This window comes from Podarcis cretensis (assembly GCF_951804945.1).
Source record: "Podarcis cretensis genome assembly, chromosome: 14".
NCBI classification, from domain to species: Eukaryota; Metazoa; Chordata; class Lepidosauria; order Squamata; family Lacertidae; genus Podarcis; species Podarcis cretensis.
Window position 1 is genome coordinate 52,907,649 of NC_137183.1, and position 14,157 is coordinate 52,921,805.

General features: G+C 49.8%; 1 protein-coding gene and 1 long non-coding RNA gene across 3 annotated transcripts in view; one reads left to right on the forward strand and one right to left on the reverse strand.

Annotated features, from left to right (window-relative positions):
* Positions 1-5,296: 5,296 nt before the first annotated feature.
* CARD11 (caspase recruitment domain family member 11) overlaps positions 5,297-14,157 on the reverse strand; it is a 101,780-nt gene continuing 92,919 nt past the window's right edge. For both annotated transcript variants that reach the window (XM_079953690.1, XM_079953689.1), the window contains exons 22-24: positions 12,694-12,818; positions 7,362-7,477; positions 5,297-6,714 (exon numbers count right to left, since the gene is read on the reverse strand). In XM_079953690.1, the coding sequence (XP_079809816.1) occupies positions 6,510-6,714; positions 7,362-7,477; positions 12,694-12,818 (446 nt within the window). In that variant the 3' untranslated portion in view covers positions 5,297-6,509. The remainder of the gene's footprint in view (positions 6,715-7,361; positions 7,478-12,693; positions 12,819-14,157) is intronic.
* Positions 9,473-13,810, forward strand: LOC307203346. Its single transcript, XR_013833167.1, has 3 exons — positions 9,473-9,836; positions 10,762-10,836; positions 12,797-13,810. It is a non-coding gene; the product is annotated as an uncharacterized lncRNA (long non-coding RNA).

The window sequence follows — 14,157 nt, forward strand, 5'->3', positions numbered from 1 at the left end:
ATCGTCTGCGGGGTCCGGGACATCCATCTGCAACGGCGTCTCCTCGCCAAGCCAGACCTCACGCTACAGAAAGCCATTAAGGAGGCTGTGGCCTCAGAAGCTGCTGAACGTTCCGCCCAGGAGATCCGCAAGTCCAGCAGCCCGCGTCTTGCTAGGGAGCCAGTTCCGGTGCATCATGAAGAGGCCAGCAGTGATGAGGCATCCTCCAGTGAAGACGATGACGTGCACCAGACAAAGCGGGAGCGCAGGAAGTTCCAACAGAAGTCCAAGGGCCAACCGGAATGTGCCGGCTGCGGAGGCAACCATTCCCGTGCCAAGTGTCGATTCAGAGACGCCATCTGTAGGAAGTGTTCCAGAAGGGGCCACATCGCTAAGGTCTGCCGATCGGCTCCGTCTGACACCCCCCCTTCATCGACTCGCAAGTCCAAGTCTTCACTCCAGTCTGCCAAGGAAAGTTGTTTCGCTCTCACCAACTGCCGCTGCCCGTCTGGAACCACGATTGGCCAAACCGACTCGCCTACGCGACGCAAGCTGAACGTCACGGTGCTCATTGAAGGAGCTCCATGTGACATGGAGATCGACACCGGGTCTGTCCTGTCCATCGTGTCATGGAGCACCATCAAAAGACTGGTACCCAGAGTGTCCAAAAGGCAACTCGACTCTCACCGCGTACACCTGAGAGACTACCAGGGAAACGGCATTCCCGTGGTAGGCGTTGGCCGGTTCCGGATCGCCTTCAAGGACTTTTCGGGCCTGCTCCGGTTGGTGGTGGTCGAAGGTCAGCGGCCAAGCCTCCTAGGGCTAGACTGGTTTGATGCCCTCGGCCTGGAAGTCACCGGCATCAACTGCATCTCTAACGCAGAGACTGAGGGTCTGGTCAAAGACTTTGCCGAGGTTTTTGACGGCACCTTGGGGCAATATACAGGTACACCCATCTCCTCTAGCCTTGATCCACAAGTCGCCCCCATCAAGCTAAAGCCATGCCGGGTTCCCTTTGCTCTCAAGGCTAAGGTGGACGAACAACTGGACAAACTGATCGCCCAAGGAGTTTTGGAGCCAGTTGACCACGCCAAGTGGGAAACCCCCATCGTCACGCCTGTCAAGCCAGATGGGTCGGTGAGAATCTGCGCTGACTACAAGTGCACGATCAACAAGGCACTTCAGCAGCACACTTATCCGGTTCCTGTTGTCCAACACCTGCTGCATTCCCTGGGTGAGGGTAAGGTCTTCGCTAAGCTGGACCTTGCCCAAGCCTATCAACAACTGCCAGTCGATGATGCCACTGCTGAAGCCCAGACGATCGTCACCCACCGGGGGGCATTCCGTTGCCGCCGGTTGCAGTTCGGGGTGAGTGTGGCTCCTGGCATCTTCCAAAGCCTTATGGAGCGTCTCCTGCAAGGGCTTCCGGGCGTGGTACCATATTTTGATGACGTCTTGGTGTCTGCAGACTCACACCAGCAGCTGTTCGAGCGCCTCTGTGCCGTGCTGACCAGGTTCCAAGAGGCAGGGCTCAAGGTAAAGAGGGAGAAGTGCCAGATCGCAGTTCCACAGGTAGAGTTCCTGGGCTATCTTATCGATGCCTCCGGCCTTCACCTGACCACATCCAAGATCCACGCTATCCAGCAGGCCTCCATCCCAAAGAACAAGACGGAGTTGCAGGCGTTCCTGGGGCTGCTGAACTTTTATAACATGTTCCTGCCCCACAAAGCCACAGTGGCTGAGCCTCTTCACCGACTCCTTAGCACAAAGACGCCTTGGGCCTGGGGTCATCGGGAGACGGCGGCCTTCAACGCGGTCAAGGCTCTCCTTTCATCAGACAGTGTGCTGGTACAGTACAGTGAATCCAGGCCGCTGGTCCTTGCCTGCGACGCCTCACCTTTTGGCATCGGTGCTGTCCTTAGTCACCGTTTTCCAGACGGAAGAGAAGCACCGCTCGCCTACTTTTCCTGGACGCTATCTCCGACGGAACGGAATTACAGCCAGCTCGACAAGGAGGCACTGGCACTTGTGGCTGGAGTGAAGAGGTTCCATGAATACCTCTATGGCAGGACTTTTGACCTCATCACTGACCACAAGCCACTCCTGAGCCTCCTCGCCGGTGATCGTCCAACTCCATTGGTCCTCTCGCCACGCATGCTGCGATGGACTGTTTTCCTGACTGCCTACCACTACCGGCTCATCCATCGCCTGGGGAAATCGATGGGCCATGCCGACGCCCTCAGCCGTTGCCCTCTTCCAGCATTTGTGGAAGACCCGGCTCCAGCTTCATCGCTCCTTCTGATTGAGGATCTTCCGGCAGCGCCTGTATCGGCTGCCACTGTGGCCTCCGCGTCTGCCCAGGATCGCACCATCAGCCGGGTGCTCAACTGGGTGTGGAGGGGGTGGCCACAAGGGCCTTTTGCATCGGAGTTCCAGCCCTTCGTAACCAGACAACATGAACTCTCAGCTCATCGCGGCTGTCTGCTGTGGGGAGACCGTGTCGTGATTCCCCAGGGACTCCGTCAGCGCGTCCTGGAGGCTCTGCACGTTGGCCACCCAGGAATTGTCAAAATGAAGGCGTTGGCTCGGTGTTACGTCTGGTGGCCTAATATGGACGATGCCATCACTGCCTGGGTGTCCGCCTGTCAAGCGTGCCAAGAGTCGAGGCCTGCACCACCGGCAGCTAAGGGACACACCTGGGAAACGCCAAAGACACCCTGGTCGAGGGTGCACATCGATCTCGCTGGCCCCTTTCACAGCCGGACCTTTATGGTAGTGGTGGACGCCTATTCCAAATGGCTGGAGGTCGCCCTGATGCCCTCCACCACTACCGAAGCTGTCATCCGGGTGCTGCGAGGCCTGTTTGCAACGCATGGGTGTCCTGATGTCCTTGTCTCTGACAACGGACCGCAGTTCACGTCAGGCACGTTTGAGCGGTATCTTTTGGGACTGGGCATCCGCCATGCCCTAACGGCACCCTTCCATCCATCCAGCAACGGGCAAGCGGAAAGAATGGTGCGCTCGGCAAAAGAGGCACTGGCGCGCCTGGACCGGGGAGACTGGCATGAGCGGGTCGCCGAATACTTGTTCGTGCAACACATCACCCCTCATGCGGCCACAGGGAGGAGTCCTGCTGAACTGCTTATGGGCCGCCGCCTCAGGTCACCGCTCGACCGGCTACACCCGGACTTTGCCGTGGCTGAACCCCCAGGTTGTGCCAACGCGCCACGGTCATTTGTCCCAGGAAACCAGGTCTTTGCCCGGAACTATGTGGGGGACATTCCTTGGGTGCCAGCCACAGTAGTGGGAGTCACTGGACCTCGCTCGTACCAGGTGGCACTCAAAGACGGCACAACTTAACAGTAACCCTTTCTGGTACTTTCAGATCGCCGCGGGACGCAAGCTGAAAAAATTTAACCTGAAGCAAACACAACAAGAGGTATGACTGTATCTCTCTCTCTCTCTCTCTCTCTCTCTCTCTCTCTCTCTCTCACACACACACACACACACACACACACACACAACCCTGAATTGTAGAGCTGGAAGAGACCTTAAGGATCATCTAGTCCTACTTCTTGCAATGCAGGAATATGCAGCTGTCCCATACGGGACTCAAACCTGCAACCTTGGCGTTATCACGCTCTAACCAGCACTACGCTCTAACGAGTTATACATTTATAAATAACCTTCGAGGTTTCCTTCCTCTTCAGTGCAGGTACCAACTTTACCAAAACCACATTTGAGTTATTTTGGAGTTCCTTGCATCCTTCCCTCTCGGCTCACAGCCTGTTGCAATCAGCGAAAGGACTAAAAACCGCAGCATTTCCAATGGTGCAATTTATTAAAAGAGAGAGACAGAGACAGAAAGAACGAAAGAGCCTGTTATTTTTATGTGCTCATAAATGTTTATATAGAAGAAAATATGCCAAGTGACAAGGCAGCTTGCTATGGGCATGTGGAAAAACTCACTGCTTAATTTAAGATTTTTTAAAGTGGGGGAATTGTTCTAGCTGCCAGCTCCAAAGCCCGTGGCAATCTGTATTCTTCAAAGGACTGGACGAGGAGAGTGCACGGTGACTGAACGCGGAGGGCACAATCTGCCAGGCGCAGCTGTGCAACCTTAATTTATTTTAGCCCATTGAGGTACACAGGCACATAGAAGCGCATGGCTGGAGGGCCTGGCGGACCGTTCTGTTTATACTACAGACAACCAAGGTTTCTAAGGCCAAAGCACTGTGATATCACTTTAAGCATTCATGGCTCCCACCAAAGAATCCTGGGAGCTGTCATTTCCTATGGGTGCTGAGAGTTAGTAGGAGACCCCTCTTCTCCTTCCGGAACCACAATTCCCAGACTTTCTTGTTACACTGCTCTGAGAAATGTAGTTCTTTTAGGGGAATAGGCGATCTCCCATCAACTCTCAGCATCAATCGCGAATTACAGCTCCCAGAATTCCTTGGGGCACGCCATGACCGTTTAAAGCGGAATCATAGCACTTGCTATGTCAGGTGTGAATGTGACATAAGGCAAAAGGCATATCTCAGGCATAGACAAACTCGGCCCGGCAGATGTTTTGGGACTACAACTCCCATCATCCCTAGCTAACAGGACCAGTGGTCAGGGATGATGGGAGTTGCAGTCCCAAAACACCTGGAGGGCTGAGTCTGCCTGTGCCTGGCATATCTGCACTATGGACTTCAGCTGGTTTAAACAGGAGAGCTCCGGCTAAAAGACTCGCCGTTTCCCGTCAATGTTTTTGGCAGTGCTGAGAAAGGCCTTCCCCTTTGCAGCAAGCTTGCGACGCTCCTTGGGGATACATCCATCTATTCATTTGCGCTGCCCTGCTCTCTGTGGAGGGAGAAAGGTTGTTTTCTGCTGCTCCAGAGAAGCGGACACGGAGCAATGGTTCCAAACTACAAGAAAGAAGATTCCACCTAAACATTAGGAAGAACTTTCTGACAGTAAGAGCTGTTCGACAGTGGAATTTGCTGCCAAGGAGTGTGGTGGAGTCTCCTTCTTTGGAGGTCTTTAAGCAGAGGCTTGACAACCATATGTCAGGAGCAGTGGCGTAGCGTGGGTTGTCAGCATCCGGGCAAGGCAAGTAATTTGCACCCCCTAACCCGTGGATTTGCGCCCCCTAACCCCCAGATGTTGCGCCCGGTGCGGCCAGCCCCCCCTGCACCCCCACGCTACGCCACTGGTCAGGAGTGCTCTGGTGGTGTTTCCTGCTTGGCAGGGGGTTGGACTCGAATGGCCCTTGTGGTCTCTTCCAACTCTATGATTCTATGATTCTATGATTCTATGATTCTATGACCTTGGCGATGTCATCACACAGTCGCAGCTGATTGGCTATGCCGAGATGTAGCCATCTTGCACTTCTTGATCCCTCACTGGGTGGGATCACGGGGGTGGAATGCTCACTGGGTGGCATCACACATAATATTAATCTATAGAGGAGGCGGGAGTCACCGTCGGAGCTGGGGGGTGGGCGGGAGAACTCTGCCAAAGCTGCAGCAGCCCCTGCTGTGGGGAGCCATGATGCAGAACAGGGTTGGGGGGGGGGGAAATGTGAATGTTTGCAGAGATGAAGTATGTGAAATATTTCTGCTTTTCCAAGATTGATGACTCTTCTATCTGAAAACTGAAAAATGCAGAGTACAGTGGTACCTCAGGTTAAGAACTTAATTCGTTCTGGACGTCCGTTCTTAACCTGAAACTGTTTTTAACCTGAGGTACCACTTTAGCTAAGGGGGCCTCCCGCTGCCGCCACACGATTTCTGTTCTCATCCTGAAGCAAAGTTCTTAACCAGAGGTACTATTTCTGGGTTAGCAGAGTCTGTAACCTGAAGCATCTGTAACCTGAGGTACCACTGTATTCCACGCAGTAGCACAAAACAGCCTTTCCCAAACCTGGGCAAACTCTGGACGTTGTGATGCCATGGGGGGCAGAAGGGAAGGCGTAGGAAGTTGGGGATCTAAGAATTTTAAGTTCTTTGGTGGAAGTTGTGGCAACCTGGCATGAAACTGGTTATGCATTTTGTAGTGAAATAGAAGCGCTGAGCAGCCCGAAACCTCTTCTGTGGAATACATTCATTTGTGGTCGGCATGTGGGGTCTCTCCGAAGAGACTATGTCAGTGCAGGGAGGTGGCGCAGGGTGCGGCCAGTTCTCCCCAGCAACTGCGGAAGCCCTCTTAGTGTGTCTCCCATGTTGAGAACTGCAACAAGAAGCTTTGAGCTTCTCTTTGAGATCTCCATCCTTCACTCACGGCTGTTCTGGAAGAGGCAAGTGTCAACTCCTCTGAGCGACACAATCCTGGTCGAAATCCTAAAGAGGCATCTGGGATGCCCGTTGCTGTGCGCTCAGAGCCTTTGATTCCTCTCTCATGCTCCACCTTCTGCCAGTTGTCGAGAGTCCCTGCCACTGCTATGGATGGAACCAGGGCTCTACATCAGAGGTATCTCAGAGCCTCCAGCGCAGCTCTTTGAAACGACCAGCTAGTTCCTCGTTGTCCGCACCCCCTGTTGGGCTTCACAACTGATCCTCGTCGATCCAGATGGTCTTCTGCTGTTCTTCCCAAACCTTCTCCTTGATGATCCGCAGGAGGTCCTCAATGCTGCTCCAGGCATCGGCCTCCAAAGAGGAGTAAAGGCACGGCAAACCCTCCAGTTCTTTTTCATTCTGGCGGCAGGTCCGTAATAATTCGTCCTCAACCAATGGGTTTGGGAGCAGCTTCCTGTTTCATGCAAGGAAACCAAAGGGGATATGCATTTAATACGTATGTATGTGCACACAGCCTCTTTTCCCTTCCGTTCGAACAAATCCCCCAACTCATTTTTGCACTCCTGAGCCAAGCCCCTCCCCCACAAAAAAGCAAAGTACTAGGAAGCGTATAGGCCTGATTCTTTCATGAATGCACCTGTATGACACTTAAGAGTGGGAAAATATGTCAGTTTTGGTTTCTTTTAGCTTCTCATTTTTCCAAGTTTAAGTTCCGTTCCCCACAGTTTCAATTAAAAAAAAAAAATCCTCATGAAAATTCGCCAGTACTTTCATGTGAATTTTGCACGACACAATTCTGCAATCCAACTTCCCCGAATGCAATGCGGTTTGTATCATGCATTTTTTTTTTTACACTCAGTTTTGGGCACACTTCCCAGAGTTCTCTGTGAAGAAGGATTGACTGTTAAACCACTCTGAGACTTGCAGCTCTGGGAGGGAACTTGTGGGTTATCCAAACAGCTCTCGGCGCCTTTATCAAAGTACTCCCAGAAGCCTCTGGGGGAACCCACGACAGTTTCAAGTGGTAGGATATTGCTTTAAACAGGTGGCGTGAAAGTGGAGCCATGTGTGTTGTGAATGTGGTATTGAATTGCGCCATACCTGAACTTCTTGATATTTTTTTCCGAGACTTTAATAAAGAGAACAATAGGATATATCCTGGCTTTGATTAAATCCTTTGTGCAGCCGATCCCAGCTTCAAGCAGGCAATGTTTGTTCTGTAAACAGGAAGTCAGGAAAAAGACTTTGGTATGCACATCTTGGGGCTTGTAAGCACACAATCTCCAACAGGTCAGGCCAATCACGTCCCACTGATCAAATGGCTTTGTGCGTCAACCTTCCCTTTGAAGTTGTCCAAGGACTTGCCCCTCTTGTCCTTTAGCCCGGATATTTCTGCCTACAACGTTCGCTCTTCCAGCTCTGCTCTCTTAAATGACTCTGCCCATCTTGCTTTGCGTCTCCTTAGGCCTGGTACCCCCACCACCCTCACACAGCCACATCTTGCCAAACTCAACTTTACTACAAGGCCATTGTGGGGACCCATGAAACCACAGGAGGGGAGAGTTGCTCATGTGCTCAAATCCTGTGTGTTGGTTTCTCACAATAGCTGACTGTTCAGCCACTCCGAGAACGAGATGGACCTCTGGACTGATCTAGCAGGCTGTTCTGAAGTTCTCAATCTATGGCTGGTGCCAGTTCTGTGGCTCACCCCAACCCCTGGCCCCAACCCTCCATAAATCACCATGTTACTTGGATGATGCTGCACCACTAAAGATTTTGGCAGTCCATCGACAAAACCCATCCTTTCTCTCACCACGGGATAACTTGCTGCAAAGGCCCCCTTTCCAAAAGAGAATTAACTGATCTGAAGGCGGGGATTATGTCAAAATGAAGGTAGCATGTACCAAACGTACCGACATAATTGAACTTTGTTTGCTCAGTTGCAACATGTTCTGTAATTACTTCTCAAAAGAAAGAGAAAAACCCTCCACTACTCTCGTCTGGCTGTTTGTTCCCTGCTGCGTAACAAGCATCCGGCATTTCATGCCATCTGTTTGGGTTTGACATTATAATCTTTGTTCTAAACATCATTGTCTTTCTGCAGCTCAGATCCTCCTTTTGTGTGTGTGTGTGTGTGTGTGTGTGTGTGTAGCTCTCTCTCTCTTTAACAGGTTCCCATCCTTTCCATATCGGTGCATGAACCCAGTGAATGAAACCTAAAAGTGAATTTGAGAACTAAAGGGTGCTTGGCTGTGTCAAGGCAGATCACGAAACAAAGGACTGGAAAAAAAAGTGGAGGAAGAGTGAAAGAGAGAAGGGAGAGCTGATAATGGGGGAAAAAGACGAAGAATGGCAAGAGAAAAGATTAATTGTGAAGAAAAGTACATTATCAAACTAGGAAGAGAGTGACAGAAAGGAGAATAAGAGAAGGATCCCACACCATTCTATGTATCTTCTTATATACATAAAAACGTAAGGCTGTCATCACACAGCCTCCATTGAAAGATTTGTATTGATGCATCACAGTCCTAGATGTGCAAGAAGTCAGAGCGCAAACCCCACTGGAAGATTTCTAGAGCAACATCAGGGTGAGGTAGAAGAGCAAAAGAGAAGACAGGTTGCACAACACCAGTAGTGATGGCATGGGTGTGGGAGGGGAGGGAGACCGACTGGCGGAAAGTGGTGGTTTAAAACAGCTGCCGAAGGTTGGGTAAAGCAGGGACGGAGGAAACTGACAGGGAACAATGGCCGAGTTTTGTGTCAAGTACCTTCATACAATAGAATATTAAGCACTAGGAGGTTAATGCGGTGGGGTGAAGCTTCTAGTCTAGTATATGTATCTGCAAATAGTGAACTATGAGCATGTATTTATGTGGACAAAAGGGCACCACCAAGGCAAAAGAAGAGAGAAGCAGCAGGTTTGGAGGAAACTCAAGATTGGCAGAAGTACAACATTCTTCCCCTAAGGGGGAGGATCCAACAGGAACTGGGCATGCTTAGTGAGCATGCTCCCCAACTGGGGTGGGAGTGGAATGGAGTATTCTGGAAGGTGGTGTGGCTAACTGGCTGGAACGTTGCACAGGAGTGCTATGCTGCAACATTCTGTTGCAGGCCCCAATTCTATTATTATTATTATTATTTATTTATTTCTTACCTGCCCTTCACTTTAAGGTGGGTTACGGCAATTAAAAAATAAAATATGAAAAACAGTTTTAAACAAGAATAGGGTTATCTAGTCTGTGAGATTCTGAAAAGAGACAGTGCCCAAAATTCTGTGGGAGTTTGAGGTGGTTGGGAAGGGAGCGAGAGAGCACAGGGCCTGATAAATTGTTTCATGGTCTAAGAGTTTATCCTGATTTGTGATTAGCACTGCATGTGGTTTATTTAGTCATATGGCAATGTCTGCTGTCATACATATTTTCAGTAATTATTCCTCTTTTATTTATTTTTTTGGGTTTTTTTTTTTTTTAAACCTGATGCTCTTCTTTGTCTCTGGAGAATAGTTACAACCTGTTCAGCAGCTGAAACTGAGGGAGAAAACGATGACAGCTGACTTTTATACGAAAGGGACAGCTGGTAAGCGTTCTTCCACTCTCACCCCAGTTGGGGAGCAGTTCCGTTAAGCATGCCCAGTATTGCCCTGGAAAAATACATGCCTAAAATTCTCAGTAGCCATTCCACCCAGCTTCCTCAGAGGGAGGATGGAGTAAGGCTTGGAAGAAAAAATGACCCCCTAACTGGGCTCCTCCCCCTGCTTGTGACTTTCTCCCAGTCAACCAGGGTTGCCTCCTGGGGCAGAAGTGTTGGGGTGTCCAAATGAAAACTCAGAGTAGGCAGGTACAAAATGCTTCTTCAGCAGCATGAGGACAAGTCTCTGGAGCCCTACACACAAGGGAGATGCCTGATTCCTCAAGTTCTCTGGATCGTGGCCCTGAGGACAGGCCAGGAAGGGGTGAGACAGCATTACCAACTATTATAAGCGGCTCCCTTGAAGTCTAAGCAGTGCTGAAGCAACACCTCTACTCTCTGTTGGACAGCTCCTCTGTTATCTCTCCCTCTCCCGGGACACCTATTACAGTGGGGGCTCACCAATGTGGGGCCCGTGGGCACCATGGTGCCCTTGAGGTCTTTCGCTGGTGCCCCTGAAGTCTCTGAGCCCACCTCCTTGGTTATGATGTGGTTACTCTCTCCCCTCCTTGAAAAGCGTATAGCAGGGGTCAGCAACCTTTTTCTGCCGTGGGCTGGTCCCTTGTCCCTGAGACCATGTGGTGGGCCGGATTATATTTTGGGGGGAAAATGAACCAATTCCTATGTCCTACACATAACCCAGAGATGCACTTTAAATAAAAGGACACATTCTACTTGTGTAAAAACATGCTGAATCCCGGACCATCCGTGGGCCGGATTCAGAAAGTGATTGGGCCAGATCCGGCCCGCGGAACTTAGGTTGCCTACCCCTGGCATACAGTGTAAAGGAGGAAGTTCCCCCTTCCTCTTTCAGCTCTGTATTCTTTCCAGTGCTCAGATGAATTCTATTGGACCTGACTTATGCACAGATCCCTTGGGAAAATGAACTGTGAGTGTGCGCACGCCCTTTTTCTTCTTGGGCAGGGGTGATCTGGGGGAGTGAGACCCTGATCAGTGTGGGTAGCGCCCCTGCCATGCTCCATGTGCTCACAGGCCTAAACAAGTTGGTGACCCTTCTATTAGAGTGTTTGGGAAAGGTGAAAACCTCTAGTTGGTGGGAGGGTGGAAAATGTGTGTGTATGTGCAAAAGGCTGTTGGCAGATTCAGAAAACACAGAGAGAACTGGGGCACCTGCGCATTTCTTTTTCTTTTTCTAATGTATTTTTATTAAATATTTTCTTGATTTACAAAGGCATGTGCAATGTCTCTCTCTCGTATTTTTTCCCCATGTAACACTTTTTTTTTTTTTTTTACAAATTGGTTTCATTTGTTGAGACATTAGGAAGAATAGTGGGATAGAGGTGGAGGGGGGAAAGATGGGTGGGGGTGGGGTCGGGTGGCGATGTTTCTATTTTACTTACTATATGTGGGGTTTGGTGTCAGCGTTGCTTGTACAGCTTCTTTGCTGTTCACTTGTGTTCCTTTGGTGGTGAGAGAGGTTGGGGTTGGCCTAGGGTGTGGCTGTTCATTTGTGGTTGGCTGTGGTGGTCTTTGTTTTCATGTGTGAGTGGGGTGGGTGGGTGTTTTGGATTAGGTCAGCCATATTGATTTGCATGCTGTTGGTGGATTTTTGTCATTGTCTTGTTGGGCTGTGTATGTGATAAAGACCTGCACATTTGTAACCAGAGACGGGTGAAATTGGGGAGGAGGGTGAGGCTGCTTGGAGAGAGAAGATATTCAACGTTCTCCTGCTTTGCAGGATTGCTTGTATCCCACCCTTAATGCTACACACACACACACACACACACACACACACACACACACACACACCCTTACAAAGATACCTTAAGTGCTCCTGTCCTTCCTTTCCCAAAAGAAACAGAACCCAATAGCACTGCGCTGGGAATGGCTCACGGTTTGGGAGACCCCACCACAAGACCTTCAGCTTTACAGAAAAGGCATATGCTCTGCATTTCCCAACAACGTAGGCCTGCCTTCTCTGGTGTAGGGTCCCTCCAGCTGTTTTGGATGGTAACTCCTATGCAGATGCTAATGGGAGTTAAAAAACAGCTGGGGAGAACAAAAGAAGAGCCTGCGAGATCAGCCCAGCATCTTGTTCTCACAGTGGCCAACCAGATGCCCATTTGCCCATTATGGGAAACACACAAGCAGGACCCAAACACAAGAGCAACACTCTCCCTTCCCATGGTATTCAGAAACATCACTGCCTCTGACTATGGAAGCAGAGCAGAGCCGTCATTCCTAGCAGCCATCAATTGCTCTCTCTTCCATTAATCTGCCCAATCGTCTTTGAAAGCCATCCAGACTGGTGACCATCACTGCCTCCTGTGGAAGTGAGTTCCATAGTTCGACTATGCACTGCGTGTTCCCTTCCCTCCACCCATGTTTCATCCCTCCACCCGTCCCTGCTGCACAAGCCATGGACTCCCCCTTCCATTCCTGGAGCTCTGGGGACCCAGTTCCAGCTCAATCACTTTGTCCATCGCCCCACCAACTCCGCCTTGAGCCAACAGGGTTAGTAGCCATTGACAGCCCTCTCCTCCATGAATTTGTCCAATCCTCTTTTAATGCCACCCAAGTTGGTGGCAGGGAGTTCCAAAGTTTAACTCTGTGCTGCATGTAAAAATACTTTTTAAAAATCTCAGTTGAATCTTGCAACATTCAATTTCACAGGATGCCCCCCCCCCCAAGGGACGTGGACCTTGGCATTAAAAAAAAGGGTTCCTCGCTCCAGGGTCAGGCCAAAGTACATTGGGGAAGGGTGACCCAGGACTACCCCAATTACCTTGGCAGCGACCGCTTCAATATTTGCAGTAAAAATGCATTCATGCGTGTGAGGATTCTTCTCGCGGGAATAGATGATTGTTTCTGTCTTTTGCCTCCTACAGAATTCTTCTTTTGTTATGATATCTGGAAAAGAAGGCAGACGAAGACAAACTTTTTAGTAAGCATGGAAGATCTCCAATCATGGTTTGGAGGATCCTCGCCATCATCAAACAACGGCGGCTAACGGACAGACATCACCAAAACCAGGTCACTTTCAGATGCCAAATAAAGATGGCAAATAAAGAGCGTTTTGCTTTCGTAAGACCTCAAAACACTTCCCCTACTCCTTGATAAACTGGAGGGAACACTCAGAAGGGGCAGACCCTTGCCACACTTTTTCAGAACTTGTTTTAGTAGGAAAGAGAAGAGAATGATAACAAAGACAGGAATTGTGGTTTGTTTCCCCTGTGCAATAGTCAAGAGGAGCCCATTCAGCTTCTTAAAAACCCTTTCAGGTAGGTTAGGTTGAGTGGCTTTTAAAAGTCATCCAGTTGACTTCACAGATGAGTCGGGGGGATGTAGATCAAAGATCCCCACATCTAAGACCACCATTTCATCTGGTGCACCACACAAGCCCTTATGATGAGATGGAGGCTTTGCACATCCAACTTGCCTCATTCCTACGTCTGAAACTTGACTTTAATCCAAACTGAGCCACAGTCAATGCTTGAGAAACCCTAAAGTACTGAGATAAATAGGACACAGCATATAAAAGGTACAGGATAATGATTTGCTCTTGTTATTATCCTCAGATTTACAACTCCAGGGCTTTAGCTGGCAGAGGACATAGTTGGCTGTGTGTTTATCCACCAGCTAGTTAAATCTGCTGAACCTGAGCATGATCTGTTTCAAGAAAATGCACAGGGACTGCCAGGACAGGAGAATAGCTGGCGCCTGTGTGATTGCCAGCCCACCTTGCAGTGTCAGACACCTTTGAAAGGCCGTATTTTGACAATGTGTGCAATATCTGCAACAGATACAACAAATGGATATGCATGGAAAGGGTCTGACAACCCAAGGATTGTGTTGCTTGTTGGAGCATACCAAGGAGGTGAATCTAATCCAGAACTCAGCAGCAGCCAAATAAATTCTTCTGGGAATTATACAAAGACTGCTTTCAGACAATGGCTGACTTCTACTATATATTCCCAGCTTCTGTGTGATATCTATGTATCGGACTACAACTCCCATCAGCCCCAGGCAGCACAGCCATGGAGCTGATGGAGTTGAGGTCCCAAACTCTGGAGGGCACCAGTTGGGTTAAAACAGATCTAGAGGTCTCTTGCTTCTTAGAGTGGGGTACCCTCTTTAGCTGTAATGGCCGCCCACCATGAATTTGTCCAATCTTTATTCAAGGCCACTGGTGCCAGTGTGCGTCCCTTAATCATGATTAGGGCATGATCCTATGCACATTTACTTGGAA